General features: G+C 45.3%; 1 protein-coding gene across 3 annotated transcripts in view; it reads left to right on the plus strand.

Moving 5' to 3' along the window:
* Positions 1-17,251, plus strand: part of txndc11 (thioredoxin domain containing 11) — a 103,828-nt gene that overhangs the window by 19,533 nt on the left and 67,044 nt on the right. For 2 of the 3 annotated variants that reach the window (XM_078240756.1, XM_078240758.1), the window contains exons 3-4: positions 936-1,033; positions 10,820-10,949. In XM_078240756.1, the coding sequence (XP_078096882.1) occupies positions 936-1,033; positions 10,820-10,949 (228 nt within the window). Of the gene's footprint in view, positions 1-16; positions 45-935; positions 1,034-10,819; positions 10,950-17,251 lie in introns of those variants that run through there. The other variant, XM_078240757.1, reaches the window with a different exon arrangement.

Here is a 17,251-nt window from a genome sequence, read left to right on the forward strand (position 1 = left end):
CTTCAACTGAGATTGGCCAACTTCACAACAGTCCATCAACTAAAGTAAAGTTTTAAAGTTTGTTTATTAGTCACAAGTAAGGCTTACATTAACACTGCAATGAAGTTACTGTGAAATTCCCCTAGTCGCCACACTCCGGCGCCTGTTCAGATCAATGCACCTAACCAGCACGTCTTTCAGACTGTGGGCAGAAACCGGAACACCCGGAGGAGACCCACGCAGACACGGGGAGAACGTTCAAACTCCACACAGACAGGGATCTAAGCTGGGAATTGAACCCGGGTCCCTGGCGCTGTGAGGGAGCACTGTGCTGCCTAGATTACCCGCAATTATTCTTAGAGTCTGTTTTTCCAATGAAAAGTTGCGCAATGGCACAGTGGTTAGCACTGCTGCCTCACAGCGCCAGGGATCTGTGTTCGATTCCGGCCTCCGATCACTGTGTGGATTTTTCACGTTCTCCCCATGTCTGTATGGGATTCCTCCGGGTGCTCCGGTTTCCTCCCATACTCCAAAGATGTGCAGGTTAGGTGGATTAGCCATGCTAAACTGCCCCTTAGTATCCCAAGTTGTGTAGGTTAGGTAGATTAGGGGTCACTGGGATCAGGCGGGAGCAAGGAGGTGTTTGGGCCTGGGTAAAATGCTGAGTTGGTGCAGACCAACCAATGGGTACGCTGGGTATAGACGGATATGGGCCCAATGCAGGCAATTGGGATTATCTTAGGGGTTTTTAAAAAAAAAAAGAGCGGCATGGACAAGTTGGGCCGAAGGGCTTGTTTCCATGCTGTAAACCTCTATGACCTGATGGGCTGAATGGCCTCCTTCTGCTTTGTAGGGAATTCTATGATGATTCTTAACTGAGCAGTGGTGGTGCAGTTTGGGATCGTACAAGAGTTGATAGGTTCGGAATGAAACTGATTCTTCCCTCTGTGTTTTAGGTGCTGTTCATTGCTGTAAACTGCTGGTGGCACCAGGGGAAGTGCCGGAAGCAGATGAACCTCTTCTATTATCCTGTGATCCATTTATATCAAAGGAGGTAAGAAGTTATTTCATAACCCAACGAAGAAACAAAACTAATAAACAGCTGATGGAACAGCCCACAAAAAAAACTGATTCCTTGAATGATGAAACTGGCCCTGTAAATAAGTCCTCGGAGGCGGAAGTCCCTCGCCAGAATGCCTTTATTTACAAGATCCAACAACACTATACAAAGTGCTCTCAGTAGGCAGTCTACATCCGGAGTGCCAGAGGAACTGGCACTCCTGTTTACGTACAGAGTTTGGGGCTCCCTGATTGGACCATCAATTTGACCCACTCTTTTTATTATCAAAGCAATTACAAATACATTACACTAGTATCAACACCAGACACATCCTTTAAATACAATGGTAGAACTAACATATCACAATAACAATCCGCTCGCAGCAACAATAAACCAGCGAATCGCTATTTAAACAGTAACGATGGCTAACGCCGTCCTTTAACCAATAACAAACAACTACTCCCTTGCACGAAGAAAGGGTTCCTTGTAGGTTATCCTTGACTTTCCAGTGCATTTCCCCCTTCCAAGGGTCTGCTGTCTCTCTGAGGCTGACCCTCCGGGGATCACAGCAAAGTATAACAAGCATCTCCATCACAATACAATAACCATTGTGAGTCATCCACAATCTTCCAGGCTTTGACTCTCCGGATTTTCTCACCTCCCGGATTTTTGGCCATTAATTTGGCCCTTAATCAGGGATATCTTTTAGTGAGGTCCTTAAGCAGGGAACTCTTTTTTTTTCCCCAACCAAATAAATAAAATCAAACTAACTTAGAGACAACTCAAAAGGGGCAGCTTCCTAAAAGTAGGGGAAGCCCTTAATCAGGGAGATTTCTTGGGTTTGCTTGATGCCGCGTGAAGGAAAATCAATGCCAGCAGTGGGATTGAACCCACATCTCCAGAGGAGACTGTGACCTAAACGCAGCCCCTTAGACCACTCGGCCATCCTGAGCACGTTAAACATTTGGAAATGATTCTGTCCAGCCTCGAACAGGGGATCTTCCGCGTGGGAGGCGAACGTGATAACCACTACAGTACAGAAACATAGCGATAGTTCATATTCAAGCAGGCCAGCCTCAATTGCCTGATTAAAGTTGTTACAAGCCCTGAATTAAGCACTGTGACCAAAGGCACAACTTCAGGGGATACTGAATAAGTTTGTTTCTCTTTTCATCACATTCCACCATTCAGTTTATTTTCCTAAGGTGAAACCCGATGACCTCTCGGGAGACAATGAATATGTGCGTACATCTTACACATTGTTGTTCCAACACAGGAACCAAAATTAAAATGTACAGAAAAAGTCATTTGATGGATTTTGAAGGGGATGCAATTGCTGGTCCTAAATTTCTTAGTAAGAGTTTTAACAACACCAGGTTAAAGTCCAACAGGTTTATTTGGTAGCAAATACCATTAGCTTTCGGAGCGCTGCCCCTTCGTCAGATGGAGTGGAAATGTCCACTCCATCTGACGAAGGAGCAGCGCTCCGAAAGCTAATGGTATTTGCTACCAAATGAACCTGTTGGACTTTAACCTGGTGTTGTTAAAACTCTTACTGTGTTCACCCCAGTCCAACGCCGGAATCTCCACATCACAACCTAAATTTCTTACCCAGGCTTGTATTCTGGGGCAATTCCATCAATGATGTTTTGGTTTCTGGCACCATTTCTTTGGGGTTTTGTTTTTGTGCATTTTGAAAGTCATTCGGCTTTTGAAGTTGAACATAATACTGGATGATTTCTTCCTGCTCCTGGTGTTCAGTAACCCTTCATGCCCCGTTTGTTATTTAAGCATCCCACACGTTGGGTGTGAAGCCAAGCAACCCCAAGCAGTGCTGATGAAAGAGTGCCGTGTGGGTCTTCCACCCCTGTCTCTCTCTCCCACCCCCCCACCAACCCCACCTCATCGGGGCGCAAGTCCTGCCCTCTGGAGTTGCCAGCCCACCCAATTGCCTGGTAGCTCCATCAGCCCGACAGCGCCAGGCAAATAGGCAGTGAGTGGCAGCTCACTGCAGGAGGCGAAGGCCACGGATTCACAGAGTAGGTTAAGTCTGCGGCCCTAGGCCGGGAGGGCTTAGGCGCATTAGGCCTGGCGCTGCCCTGTCTCCTTCCTGAAGATCCCCAGCATCCTGAGCGCCTCTGTGTTCCCTCCTCCTTCTCGCCCTTCTCTTCCTCCTCCCACTCGCCCTTCTCTTCCTCCTCCCACTAATCTGTACCTCCTGCTCACTAGAGGATGTCTCTCCAACTGAGACCACCGTCCCCATTTGTCTCAGTTATTTTTCACCCCTCACTCCTGGGCAGTGGATGGAAACTATTCAATCAAAGGAGCCCTCTGAATCAGAGGAGTGTCCTCCTCATGGAACCAAAGGGTTCCTCTGGTCATCCCCACGGGTCAATGGAGTTTGCACTGCAAAGCTGAGAACTCTAGTCTTAGCTGCAGTTTTGTAACCTGCCCAAAGGAGCTTTGCCCATGAAAACACAGATTCCCCATCTGTCATGCATCTTGTCCTGAAGGTATAATGTTGCCGTCTAAACTTCCTATAGCAGTGAGTTGGGTCATTAATGGCCTTGACCTTGTCAATTGCAACTTGAGTAACACCAAGGGTTCCTGACTTTTTGACCCACCCATGCACCAAATAATCGGAAACCGGCGTGACGACATCGTAAACATCAGCCAACATCATCACGTCCCATACTACGGTCTGCGAAGCGGTGGACATTGCTGATTTGAGAATATTATTCAGCCCATAGTTTACATGGGCGGCACGGCGGCACAGTGGTTAGCACTGCTGCCTCACAGCGCCAGCGACCTGGGTTCGATTCCCGGCTTGGGTCACTATCTGTGTGGAGTTTGCATGTTCTCCCCGTGTCTGCGTGGGTTTTCTCCGGGTGCTCCGGCTTCCTCCCACAGTCCAAAGTTAGGTGCATTGGCCGGGCTAAATTCTCCTTCCATGTACCCGAACAGGCGCTGCCCCCCCGCCATCCTCCCCCAGCCCCCTGCCCCAAGCCAGCACCATCATCAAAGCTTCTTTCACTAATTATCTTAAATCTGTGTCCACTGGTTATTGAACTTCCCACTGGTGAATATTTAGAGCAAAACTCCACACTCTGTGACTCAACAATTGGAAACACTTCAAGTTTCCCAGCAATCTAAATGATGTTTGTGTATTTCAATATTGATTTAATGTTAGGAACCAGGGATGATTTATTGAAATGTAAGAAATACAAGCTGCTGCACTTTACTAAATTGAACATTTTCTAGTATTTGTTTTCAGATTGGTGGCACAGTGGGTTAGCACTGCTGCCTCACAGCGCCAGGTACCCGGGTTCAATTCTGACCTCGGGTCACTGTCTGTGCGGAGTTTGCACGTGTCTGCGTAGGTTTCCTCCCACCGTCCAAAGATGTGCAGATTAGCTGGATTGGCCATGCTAAATTGCCCCTTAGTGTCAGGAGGATTGGCTCAATAAGTATGTTTTGTTATGGGGATAGAGCCTGGGTGGGATTGTTGTCGGTTCAGAGTTGATGGGCCGAATGGCTTCCTTCTGCACTGTTAGGGATTCTATGATTTGAAGTGATTGGGGCGGGGGTGGGGGGGAATGACTAATTGGCATCCTTTCCACTTGGGTCTGATGTCCAGTATTGAATTGAACTGATGCCAGTGTCAGAAGACTAAAAAGCAGATATTTTTCTATATATTTTTTCCTTTTTCTTCCTTCCACACCAGCCCAAATAAGTAGGGAAAGTCTGAATCTGGAAGGAATTGTATCTTGATGGACGTTACGCTAACCTGCATAGTTTAATTTTTTGAGTGTGATTAACCTTTCTGTATGTTGCAAAAAGGCACGGTGGTTAGCACTGCTGCCTCACAGCACTAGGGACCTGGGTTCGATTCCTGGCTTGGGTCACTGTCTGTGCGGAGTCTGCACGTTCTCCCCGTGTCTGCGTGGGTTCCGGGTGCTCCAGTTTCCTCCCACAGTCTGAAAGGCGTGCTGGTCCGGAGCATTGGCCATGCTAAATAGGTACATTGGCCGTGCTAAATTCTCCCTCAGTGTACCCAAACAGGTGCTGGAGTGTGGAGACGCGGGCATTTTTACAGTAACTTCATTGCAGTGTTAATGTAAGCCTACTTGTGACACATTAAAAAAAAACTTTCACCAATTTGGCTGAGTTTAATTTGGTAGAAGCACCTTTGGTCTCTATCTAATGTCACAATGCCTGCATGACTGTGAACATACTCTACACAGGAGGGCGGCACGGTAGCACAGTGGTTAGCACTGCTGCTTCACAGCTCCAGGGTCCTGGGTTCGATTCCCGGCTCGGGTCACTGTCTGTGTGGAGCTTGCACATTCTCCTCGTGTCTGCGTGGGTTTCCTCCGGGTGCTCCGGTTTCCTCCCACAGTCCAAAGATGTGCGGGTTAGGTTGATTGGCCAGGTTAAAAAAAAAAATTGCCCCTTAGAGTCCTGAGATGTGTAGGTTAGAGGGATTAGTGGGTAAAATGTGTGGGGATAGGGCCTGGGTGGGATTGTGGTCGGTGCAGACTCGATGGGCCGTATGGCCTCCTTCTGCACTGTAGGGTTTCTATGATTTCTATGAGGAGGGAAGCCCCCACACAAATACGGCCTGTAAAATGACCCTACGCCTCGGAAAGGGACTGACGCTATTTAATCATGATAGATTGATTTCAAAGTTGGTGGAAATCTTTAAAGCAATCATCTGAATGAGCTTGCACACGTGGATAGCTTGATTACCTTTTCTGGTTTATTCTCAATCAGAACCATTTATATTTTAGTCTTGTAACACTCCATCCAAATTGATGTTGTTTGCAGTAACAGTCTGCTAATTATGATAACTCATGGCTAACAAAATACTCCTCACTATATGTAACAGTCCCAGTTGACATGAAGTCTTCTGTTGTTGAGGCAAATTAATCTTTGCAGCTCATAACTAGACTGATTCCTGTTGGGTCAGCCAGGCTGTTCAGCTCCTGTAGGTCAGTACTCGGAGATTATTAACACAGTAAACTTCCAACAGGTTACAAAACTTCAGTTCTTACAAGCATGCTCAAAATATTTAACATTCTGAAGACTTGTTTCTATTCACCCACAAGATTTGGGGTGCTGCTGGCAAGGTCAGCAGTGACTGCCCATCCTTAATTGCCCCTGAGAAGATCGTGTTGAGCCTCCGCCATTTTTAAAAAAAACAAAGAACCTGGGTGGCTTATTAGGCCATTTCAGAGGGCAGTTAGGACTCAACCACATTGCTAATGCAGTAATTGTTTGGCAAATAAATACCTTGCAGCACATGCCAAGCTTTTATTCTAAAGCTTTAACATTAATGAAGCAGAACTTAAAGTTAATTTATTAGTCACAAGTAAGGCTTACATTAACACTGCAATGAATTTACTGTGAAATTCCCCAACAGTAATGACGTATTTCTCCTATTCAGGAAGTAGAACCATATAATCCCTACAGTGCAGAAGATGATGATTCGGCCCACCGGGTCTGCACTGAATGTCCGAGAAAGCATCTTATCCAGGCCCATCCCTACCCTCTCCCCTTAACCCCTTGCATTTACCATGGCTAATCCACCTAGCCTACACCATTGGACATTAAGGGGTAATTAAGCATGGTCAATCCACCTAACCTGCACACCTTTGGTCACTAACGGGCAATTCAGCATGGCCAATCCACCTAACCTGCACATCTTTGGACTGTGGGAGGAAACAGGAGCACCCGGAAGAAATCCATGCAGATATGGTGAGAACATGCAAACTCCACACAGTCAACCAAGCCAGGGATTGAACCTGGGTCCCTGGTGCTGTGAGGCAGCAGTGCTAACCACTGTGCCACTGTGCAGTCAAGTGCAATGGCTGCTCCAATGTCTCCAGACCTTTGGGCTTGATACCATTACTCAGGGAGATGAAAGGAATCTGAAGCATTATGGGACCAGGCCTGTATGCATCTTCTGAGTGAGGATATATTGCCTGACTAACCTCCACAGACTAAGCGCTGACAAATTTGATGTACTTGGATATCAAGACGGGCCAATGATAAAAGTACCGACTGAGATGCTGTTGACATCTGAGTCGATGGCTATCGCGAATCCGACATGATATGAGTTAATAACTAGTTAAAGTGAAGGAAGGTAGGGCACGTATTGGTGGTGCAGGATTGTAATGGGTAAAGATACTGAGTAATGAACTGCTGAATCTTCTGTTCCCAATGTACAAATGATCCAGAGTTGTTAAAAGTATTGACAATCTTTGATAAATGTGGAGGTGGAGTCAGAAAGGAAATTGTTAACTCAGGAATCAGCTAAACTCGTGAAAAGGCAGGTTGGTCATATACTCTGAACAGATCAGTGGTAAATATATAGTTTAATCTGACAATATAGTCCGCTGCTCCTTGGCATTAGGGATAATGGGTACTCCATGTCTGTGAGAGAGCTGGGCAAGATAAAATTGACTTACATTTATCTGGCATCTTTCATTACCATGGATATGGGTGGCACAGTGGTTAGCGCTGCTGCCTCACAGCGCCAGGGACCCGGGTTCAATTTCCGGTTTGGGTCACTGTGTGCAGTTTGCACGTTTTCCCCATGTCTGCGTGGGTTTTCTCCAGGTCTCTAGTTTCCTCCCACAGTCTGAAAGACATGCTGGTTAGGTGCATTGACCCGAAGGCGCCGGAGTGTGGCGATTAGGGGAACTTCACAGTAACTTCATGCAGTGTTAATGTAAGCCTTACTTGTGATTAATAAATAAACTTTAACTTTATAACCCAAAGTGCTTTATAGTCACTGAAGGACTTTTGAAGTCTAGTCAATGTTGTAATGTAGAAACATAGAAACTGGAATCAGGAGTAGGTCATTCGGCCCTTCAAGCCTGCTCCGCCATTCATTATGATCCTGATCCCGCCTTCCCCCCATATCCCCATGTAGGAAGCACAGGAACCAACTTGCACAGTACAAACTCCTGAAAAGCTGTTTGTGTGATGTTGATCAAGAGATAGATATTGGCCAGGAGCTCTTTCTTTGAAATGGTGTCATGGGATTGTTTCAGTCCACTTGAGGGGGCTATGAGGAGAGGTTGGAGAAACTTGTTTTGTTCTCACTAGAACGATGGAGGTTGAAGGGGCGGCCTGATAGAAGTCTACAAGATTATGAGGGGCATGGACAGAGTGGATAGTCAAGTTTTTTCCCAGGGTGGAAGAGTCAATTACTAGGGGGCATAGGTTTAAGGTGCGAGGGGCAAGGTTTAAAAGAGGTGTACGAGGCAAGTTTTTTACACAGAGGGTGGTGAGTGCCTGGAACTCATTGCCGGGAGAGGTAGTGGAAGTGGATACGGTAGTGACTTTTGAGAGGCATCTGGACAAATACATGAATAGGATACAAATAGAGGGATATGGTCCTCGGAAGGGTAGGAGGTTTTAGTTCATATAGACAGCATGGTCGGTGCAGGCTTGGAGGGCCAAAGGGCCTGTTCCTGTTTGTTCTAATGGGTCTTTGATTTAAGGTCTTACCTGAATGATGTGCCATAACTTCTGAGTCTACCTAATATATTGACTTAGAAGTCAAGGGGAATTCCACAGTAACTCCATTGCAGTGTTAATGTAAGCCTTATTTGTGACTAATAAATAAACTTTTACATTAAGTAATGTTCCTTTGTTTCAGCCAACTTTCTTTATCTTCTCTCCCTGGGCGATAGATCCACTTGCACCAGTAACATGTCCAAGTGGCTCTCATTCCTGTATTAGTTTGCATAGCTAGTGATAGCATCATCACTGAACATGATGCTGCCCATCTTTCCTATCTTCTTGACTTGACCACCTGAGCCAGCCTAGTAGATACGTTGGGTTATGGGGATAGGGCCTGGGTGGGCCTCCTTCTGCATTGTAGGGGTTCTATGGTAATACTAAATGGATTCAGAAACAGACCATTGCTATCAGGCAGTAGGGGATATATGATAAATATTCTTTCAGACCACCACAACATGCCTTAGATATCAAGCTTCAGTACCTCCTGCTTCACCAATAAGGTATGTCCTCTGCCAACACCAACCATCCTTATGGAGCTTCAATAGAATTGCCAGCTTAATGTAGTCAACCCTCTCCCCTGGTTTCAAACATCTTTTTAAAATTTTGCTTGAGACCCTTACATCTGAAAGGGGCAGTTAACCCAAAACGATCACCTCTATTTAAGGATTGAGAAGTTTAAAGATTAAGTCTAAACTTCCATGTGCCATCCAGACTCCTTAAAAAGTTAAAAATGCAATTTGTTAATCTAAACATTTTATAACCTTCTTGAACGACAGTGCGTTTAAAGATAAGAATCAAATTTAGATTCCCTTCTGGTTTGTGGGTACTTTACTAATTCTTCCTGTTGGGAATCGTTTAAGTTTGAAGTTTATTTATTCTTGTCACAAGTAGGCTTACATTAACACTGCAATGAAGTTACTGTGAAAATCCCCTAGTCGCCACACTCTGGCCCCTGTTCGGGTCACTGAGGGAGAATTTAGCACGGCCAATGCACCTAACCAGCACGTCTTACAGACTGTGGGAGGAAACCGGAGCACCGGAGGAAACCCACGCAGACACAGGGAGAACATGCAGACTCCGCACGGACAGCGACCCAAGCCAGGAATCGAACCCGGGTCCCTGGCGCTGTGAGGCAGCAGTGCTAACCCACTGTGTCACCGTGAATTAAAGAGATTACTCAAAACACAGGCCACAAAAGGGATCTTAATTTGTCAGCCAAGCTGGTGTTCAGCATCTGAGACAAAAAGAAACCCATAAAAGAGGCCTTCTGCAATATTAGCACAGACTCACATTTTACACATTGTTCAAATAATAAGCTGCTGGTAACATTTTTCAACGAATGGTTTCTGGATTGTACGTGATTGTGCAGGGATACACTCAAAATAAAAACCTGACAACTCCAGCAAAGGGACCCAGCTCCGGTTTCCTCCCACAGTCCGAAAGACGTGCTGGTTAGGTGCAGTGGCCATGCTAAATTCTCCCTCCGTGTACCCGAACAGGCGCCGGAGTGTGGCGACTAGGGGATTTTCACAGTAACTTCATTGCAGTGTTAATGGAAGCCTACTTGGCCAATCCACCTAAGCTGCACATCTTTGGACTGTGGGAGGGAACCGGAGCACCCGGAGGAAACCCACACAGACACGGGGAGAACATGCTGACTCCGCATAGTAGAACATGCAAACTCCACACACCTTTCAGCTTTGAGCACTATATCATACTCCTCCCCACCCCCAAAAAAGAGCATTTTTAATTAATGAACTTTATTAATTTTAGATGATGTGCAAGCCCTCGTTTATAAGGTTTCCCAGAAAAATAAACCCCCCTATCAAAGCAAATTGCTGCCAATTTGCTGCTGTTGCTAATTTCTCATGCTTTGAAATACGTGGACAGGAAAATTTAACCCTGATATGGAGATGCTGGGTTGGGCACAGTAAAAAATCTCACAACACCAGGTTAAAGTCCAAAAGAGCCAGAGTCACCTCATGAAGGAGCAGCACCCTGAAAGCTCGTGATTCCAAATAAGCTTGTTGGACTTTAACCTGGTGTTGTGAGACTTCTTACTGTGCCCAGGAAAATTTAGAACTGTTTTTTGTATGGCTGTGATGTTTGTGTTGGCCTGGATGGTGTGTAAGAAAGTTACCAGTCTCTGCTAATGTTTCATTAACAATGTTAAATTCTCCAGTGAGGATGGATGTAAGAACTCCATAAGATCATCGCAATTCATGGAAATTCTTTTTGCCGTGTTAGGTTTGGCCCTATTGAATACAAAGGCCCTCTTACAGCTGCTTACATTCATAACTTCATTCGCCGAGTAATGAGTCCACTTCAGTACATCGCAACTCATTCCACCTTGCTGGGCTTTCTGTCACATTATGAGGTAGGTACTCTATTTGTATTCTGCAAGAAAACAAACCTGGTTGCATGTTCGTTTTGAATGTTAAGAGATCAATCAGTGAAGTAGCTCCTGTACGCATGCTAAATACAGTATCTCGGCTCTGTAGATTTCTTCAGCTAACACTCCAGTGCAGTACTGAAGGAACGCTATTAGAAATGTTGCATCAAGTTATTTATTTATTAGTGTCACGAGTAGGCTTCCATTATCACTGCAATGAAGTTACTGTGAAAAGCCCCTAGTCGCCACACTCTGGCGCCTGTTTGGGTACACTGAGGGAGAATTTAGCATGGCTAATGCACCTAACCAGCACGTCTTTTAGACTGTGGGAGGAAACCAGAGCACCCAGAGGAAACCCACACAGACACGGGGAGAGTGTGCAGACTCTGCACAGGCAGTGACCCAAGCCGGAAATCGAACCCAGGTCCCTGGCACTATGAGGCAGCAGTGCTAACCACTGTGCCACCGTGCCACAAGTGGAAGTTGAAGGCCACAGGTATGATTTTAGGGGCAGCATTCTCCTACTGTTCAGGCCAACGGTTTCCTCGAACATTATCGTAAGTGGACTAATTACTCAGATACATCTCAGGGAAGATGGTGGTGTACTGGTAATGTCACTGGACGAGTAACCCAGAGGCCCAAGCTAATGCTCTCTGAACTTGGGTTCAAATCCCACCCTGGCAACAGGTGGAATTAAAATTCAATTAGATTTTCCAAAAATACATTTGGAATATAAAGCTGGTATCAGTAATGGTAACCATGAAACTGTCATCGATTGTTGTAAAAATCCATCTGGTTCACTAATGTCCTTTTAGGGAGGGAAATCTGCTGTCCTTACCCGGTCTGGCTGACAAGTGACCTACAGCACCCGGAGGAAACCCACGCAGACACGGGGAGAACGTGCAATGAAACTGTTCAAGGCCAGTCAGGGTTAGGTAACAAATACTGGCCTTGCCAGTGATGCTAACAACCCATTAAAGAATATGGGACTTAACCACAGCGATTACACTTCAAAAATCAAATTCACTTTTGAGGTCTCCTGAGTGATAGGATTAGGTACCATATTTTATTTTCTTCCCCCTTGCTGTCCAAGAGAGAAATATTTTTCGGACTTTTTTTTGTTTTCAGAAACAATGATTTAATTTTGATCTGCAACTTTTAAATTTTTTTGTATTAGACATTTTCCACCATGGTGTTATCCTGTTTTATCACAGCTGGATGGAATAATTGGGGATATTAGAATCATAGACACCCTACAGTGCAGGAGGCGGAGGCCATTCGGGCCCATTGAGTCTGCACCGACAACAATCCCATCTGGGCCCCGCTAATCTCTCTTACCTATGCATCCCAGGACACTAAGGATCAATTTAGCATGGCCAATGCACCTAACCCGCACATCTTGGGACTGTGGGAGGAAACTGGAGCACCCGGAGGAAACCCACGCAGACACGGGGAGTACGTGCAGACTCCACACAGACAGTGACCCGAGGCCGGAATTGAGCCCGGGTCCCTGGAGCTGTGAGGCAGCAGTGCTAACCACTGTGCCATCGTGCTGCTTATTAGAAATAAGCCAATGTTACTTGAAGAGAAAATTTTACCAAAAGAAACAGGATTTGTGACTTTTAAATTGAAGAACAGCTTTCTGTGAATGTTTGTTTGTTTTGCATCGTTCCAGAGCCAATCCTTTAAAGGGGGAAAAAGTGACCACTTCTTGTGTAATTTCATTTGACAGCAATAATGTCGGATTGTCTGAACACTGCACACTACTCCACCGCTCAAAAGTATTAATGACTGCTCTGCAAGTGACTGTTTCCACTTTGCAAATAGTTCTGGTTCGAACTGTGACCCCCGTCTGCTTACTCAGATGGGTATAAAGGGTTCTATGATTGTATTTGAGGGAGGAGGGAATTTTCCTGATATCCCGGCCAACATTCCTCCCTCATTCAGCACCATCAGAAAACAATTTCATTGGTCACTTATTTTCCTGTTGGCAGCATCTTGGTGTGTAAAAATAGGGCACAGTAAGAAGTCTCACAACACCAGGTTAAAGTCCAACGGGTTTATTTGGTATCACGAGCTTTCGGAGCGCTGCTCCTTCGTCAAGTGAGTGTAGCTCTCTAGTTGAGCAGCAATTTGTCCTGAACTTGCAAAATGCTACTAACTCCTGGCTTGAGACAATTCACACCTCTTTAACCTGTGATTAAATTTTTTGATTTGATTTATTATTGTCACATGTATTAGCATACAGTGAAAAGTATTGTTTCTTGCGTGCCATACAGACCCTCTCCACTTGCGTTGTTTGTACCTGTAAAGACTTGATTACTTGTAAAGACTCGCATTCCAACCATTATCTTGCCATTGAGTCTTTGTCTATATAAGGGCGGCACGGTAGCACAGTGGTTAGCATTGCTGCTTCACAGCTCCAGGGTCCTGGGTTCGATTCCCGGCTCGGGTCACTGTCTGTGTGGAGTTTGCACATTCTCCTTGTGTCTGCGTGGGTTTCCTCCGGGTGCTCCGGTTTCCTCCCACAGTCCAAAGATGTGCGGGTTAGGTTGATTGGCCAGGTTAAAAATTGCCCCTTAGAGTCCTGAGATGCGTAGGTTAGAGGGATTAGCAGGTAAAAATATGTGGGGGTAGGGCCTGGGTGGGATTGTGGTCAGTGCAGACTCGATGGGCCGAATGGCCTCCTTCTGCACTGTAGGGTTTCTATGATATGCCCTGTTTGTGAACCCAACTCTCCACTCACCGGATGAAGGAGCAGTGCTCCAAAAGTTCGTGATACCAAATAAACCTGTTGGACTTTAACCCTGGTGTTATGAGACTTCTTACTGTGCTCACCCTTGTCCAACCCTGGCATCTCCACATCATGTCCTGAAGATGTGGTGAGTTACTATATAAACCAGAGTTGGTTCTTGCATACAGTATACTAGATGTTCATTGTCTTTATCTTATTCGTTGTGTAATTTTGACAATGTCAAATGTTGCTTTTCTACCTGCCAGGTTCACCTCCAATACTTTTAGCGATTCATAGTGATTTTTGTAGCACAATTGTGGGATTTTCTTTTTCAAAACCTCGAAGGACTGAATGTTAATTAGACTTTGGCTTTCTGGGTTCCTCTGCATATTCCAGGTTATAATGATATGATAGTCATAGAATTCCTACAGCGCAGGAGGAGGCCATTCGGCCCATCGAGTCTGCAGCAACAACAATCCCACCCAGGCCCTATCCTTATAACCCCACATATTTATCGTGCTAATCCCCTTGACACTAAGGATCAATTTAGCATGGCCAATCAACCTAACCCACGCATCTTTGGAGTGTGGGAGAAAACCAGAGCACCCAGAGGAAACCCAGTGTAAGGTTATAATTATGGACCTTTTTCTCATGGTATTTCATGTCGAAAGGATCCAATGTAGTGACAAATGGATTTTTAAAAACTTTCTGTAGACCTAGATATCAGTCTGTAAAGCTGATACTTAAGTGTTCGCAGTATTCGCTGAAGTGTACACGTCATTTAGAATCGTGCTGTGATAGTCTATAAGGCAGGTTTGACCCTAAATTTCCCCGTTGACCACAAGGGGGAGGTCGATCATCAAAACTGCAATACAGCACTAAGATAAAACTTGACTTTTCAAGTCGTCAGCTTGTATAGTTATATTGGAGCTGTTTTTTTTCTGAATGAAATGTCATAATAAGCTCGTTGATAAAATTACTGAATTATTTTGAAGTCATAGAATCATACAGCACAGAAAAGACCCTTTGGCCCATCGAGTCTGCACCAGTACATTAGAAACACTTGAACTCCCACCTAATCCCATCTGCCAGCTTTTGGCCCATAGCCCTGAATGTTATGACATGCCAAGTGCTCATCCAGATACTTTTTAAAGGATGTGAGACAACCCGCCTCCACCACCCTCTCAGGAAGCGCATTCCAGACCGTCACCACCCTCCGGGTAAAAAGATTTTTCCTCACATCCCATTTGGTGCCTATTGGTGACTCAAAATAGTGGGACCTTGGCATTCATGTGCATGGATCTTTGAAGATGTGAGGATAAATTGAAGGCAATTAGTAAAGCAAGGAGCTTCTTAGTAGATGTATTGAGTACAAAAGTTATGCTGAACTTTTATAAAGTTCTGGTTAGGCCAAAAGAAGTGCATTATGCCACCCTTGACAATCGATAAGGAAAAAAAGCAACAAATTTCCATGAAGGATGGCAAGAAAGGGCAGATGAAGCTGCCAACGAAAGCTGGCAAGAGGAGGAGGAAATCCGGGCAACAGAGATACTCCATCTACAAAGTGCTCAAGCAGGTTCACCCTGACACCGGCATCTCCTCCATGAGCATTGTGAACTTGTCTGCCAACAATACCTTCAAGCGCATCGCAGGTGAGGCTGCCCGCCTGGCCAATTACAACAAGCGGCAGATCATCAGCTTGTGGGAGACCCGGACTGCCGGGGGGACCCAGACCGCCGGAGGGGACCCAGACCGCCGTGCGCCTGCTGCTGCCCGGGGAACTGGTCAAGCTCGCCACATCGGAGGGGACAAAGGTGGCCACCGAGTACACCAGCTCTAAGTCTGTGTACTGAAAAATGTACCACGTTTAGAAAGAATGTAAGGATCCTTGAGTGGAGGCAAAGGAGATTTAACAACAAAGTTCTAGGAATGAGGGATGTTAGCCACAGGGTTAGGTTGGAGAAGCAGGGGTTGTTCTCCTTGGAGCAAAGGAGATTGAAGCGAGATTTGATAACTATGTACTTGGTTATGACCGGTTTAGATAAGGTAGACCAAGAATGGCTGTTCCTATTGGCTGATCACATGATGACTAAGGGGACATGAGTTTAAGGTTTAGGGCAAGAGGGGCAGTGTCAATTTGAGGAAGAGCTTTAAGCAGTGAGTGGCAAATGTCCGGGAAAACTCTGCCTATGAGGTTGGTGGACGACATGGAGACAATCAGTGGTTTCAACAAAAAATTAGATGAACACTGGAGGGAAATAAACTTGCAGAGTTGTGAGGATAAAACATTGAAATGGGACGACTGGATTGCTCTGCAGAGAACTGACACGGTCTCATTGGGCCAAATGGCCTCCTCCTGTGCTGTAATGAATCTATACGAATGTGTTGCCAACAAAGATCCAATAGCTGTTGCTGTGCCTGCAAGGCACGCCAGTCTTAGTAGTGTGAAGGATGTTGCTGCTGAGATAATGAGCTTTCTGACCAGGTGGAGCTGAAGTTAAACTCCAGAAGACAGCAGGACAGGGTTCTCACTTCCTTGTAGCCTGATTCTCGAGGAGGATTTCCTCTATATTAAACCGAGGATCAGATCATTGTGCAAATGAACTCGAGCTATGAACACCTTGGATAAAAGCAAATTACTGCGGATGCTGGAATCTGAAACCAAAAGAGAAAATGCTGGGCAGCTTTGACAAAGGATGATTTGGACTCGAAAGGTCAGCTCTTTTCTCTCCTTACAGATGCTGCCAGACATGTTGAGGTTTTCCAGCATTTTCTCTTTTGGTTTCAGATTCCAGCATCCGCAGTAATTTGCTTTTATCAAGCTATGAACACCTTGGCTTTTACCTCGGCCATCACTGGCCATTATCCGTAACAGCTCGCATCTGTTCTGGAAGCGTTTAGCTGCTTTTATGTTGGTCTTCTTTCTGGAAGCCCATTGTTTTTTGTTTTGCTATTAAATCCATTTGGCATAGTCTGCTGTAAACTCAGTTCACCGACGTAACAGCGAAAGTGCCAAGAGACTTTATTTGTTGATTGCTGGGTTCCAGAGTCAGAATTGAAGTTAAAGCAAGTTCTTAATCATTTTAATCATTTTCTCCAAAGCCATGGGAGCATCACCTTTTCCATTTACCCAAAGCTTTGAGGACCACCCAATGACTTGGCTTTCACTGCACCTTTGGAGACCTATTGGGGCAGCTCTGTCACTGATTCCAGGGTTCATATCAATGGCAGTGGTATGAATTGAAGAAGGTATTCAGGATATATAGGGTTAGAGTAAGATTGGCAGAAGTAATGTTGTTCGAAATTCGGGAAAATGGATTGCTCCATATGGTTTGATTTGATTTATTATTGTCACATATATTGGGATACAGTGAAAGGTATTGTTTCTTGTGCGTTATGCAGACAAAACATGCAGTTCATAGGGTACATAGGGGAGAAGGAAAGGAGAGGGTGCTGAATATATTGTTGCAGTTACAGATAGGGTATAGAGAAATATCAGCTTAACATATGGTAGGCCCATTCAAAGTTTTAAAGTTTACTTATTAGTGTCACA

The sequence above is a fragment of the Mustelus asterias genome, chromosome 23 (genome assembly GCF_964213995.1).
Source record: "Mustelus asterias chromosome 23, sMusAst1.hap1.1, whole genome shotgun sequence".
In the NCBI taxonomy this organism is placed as follows: domain Eukaryota; kingdom Metazoa; phylum Chordata; class Chondrichthyes; order Carcharhiniformes; family Triakidae; genus Mustelus; species Mustelus asterias.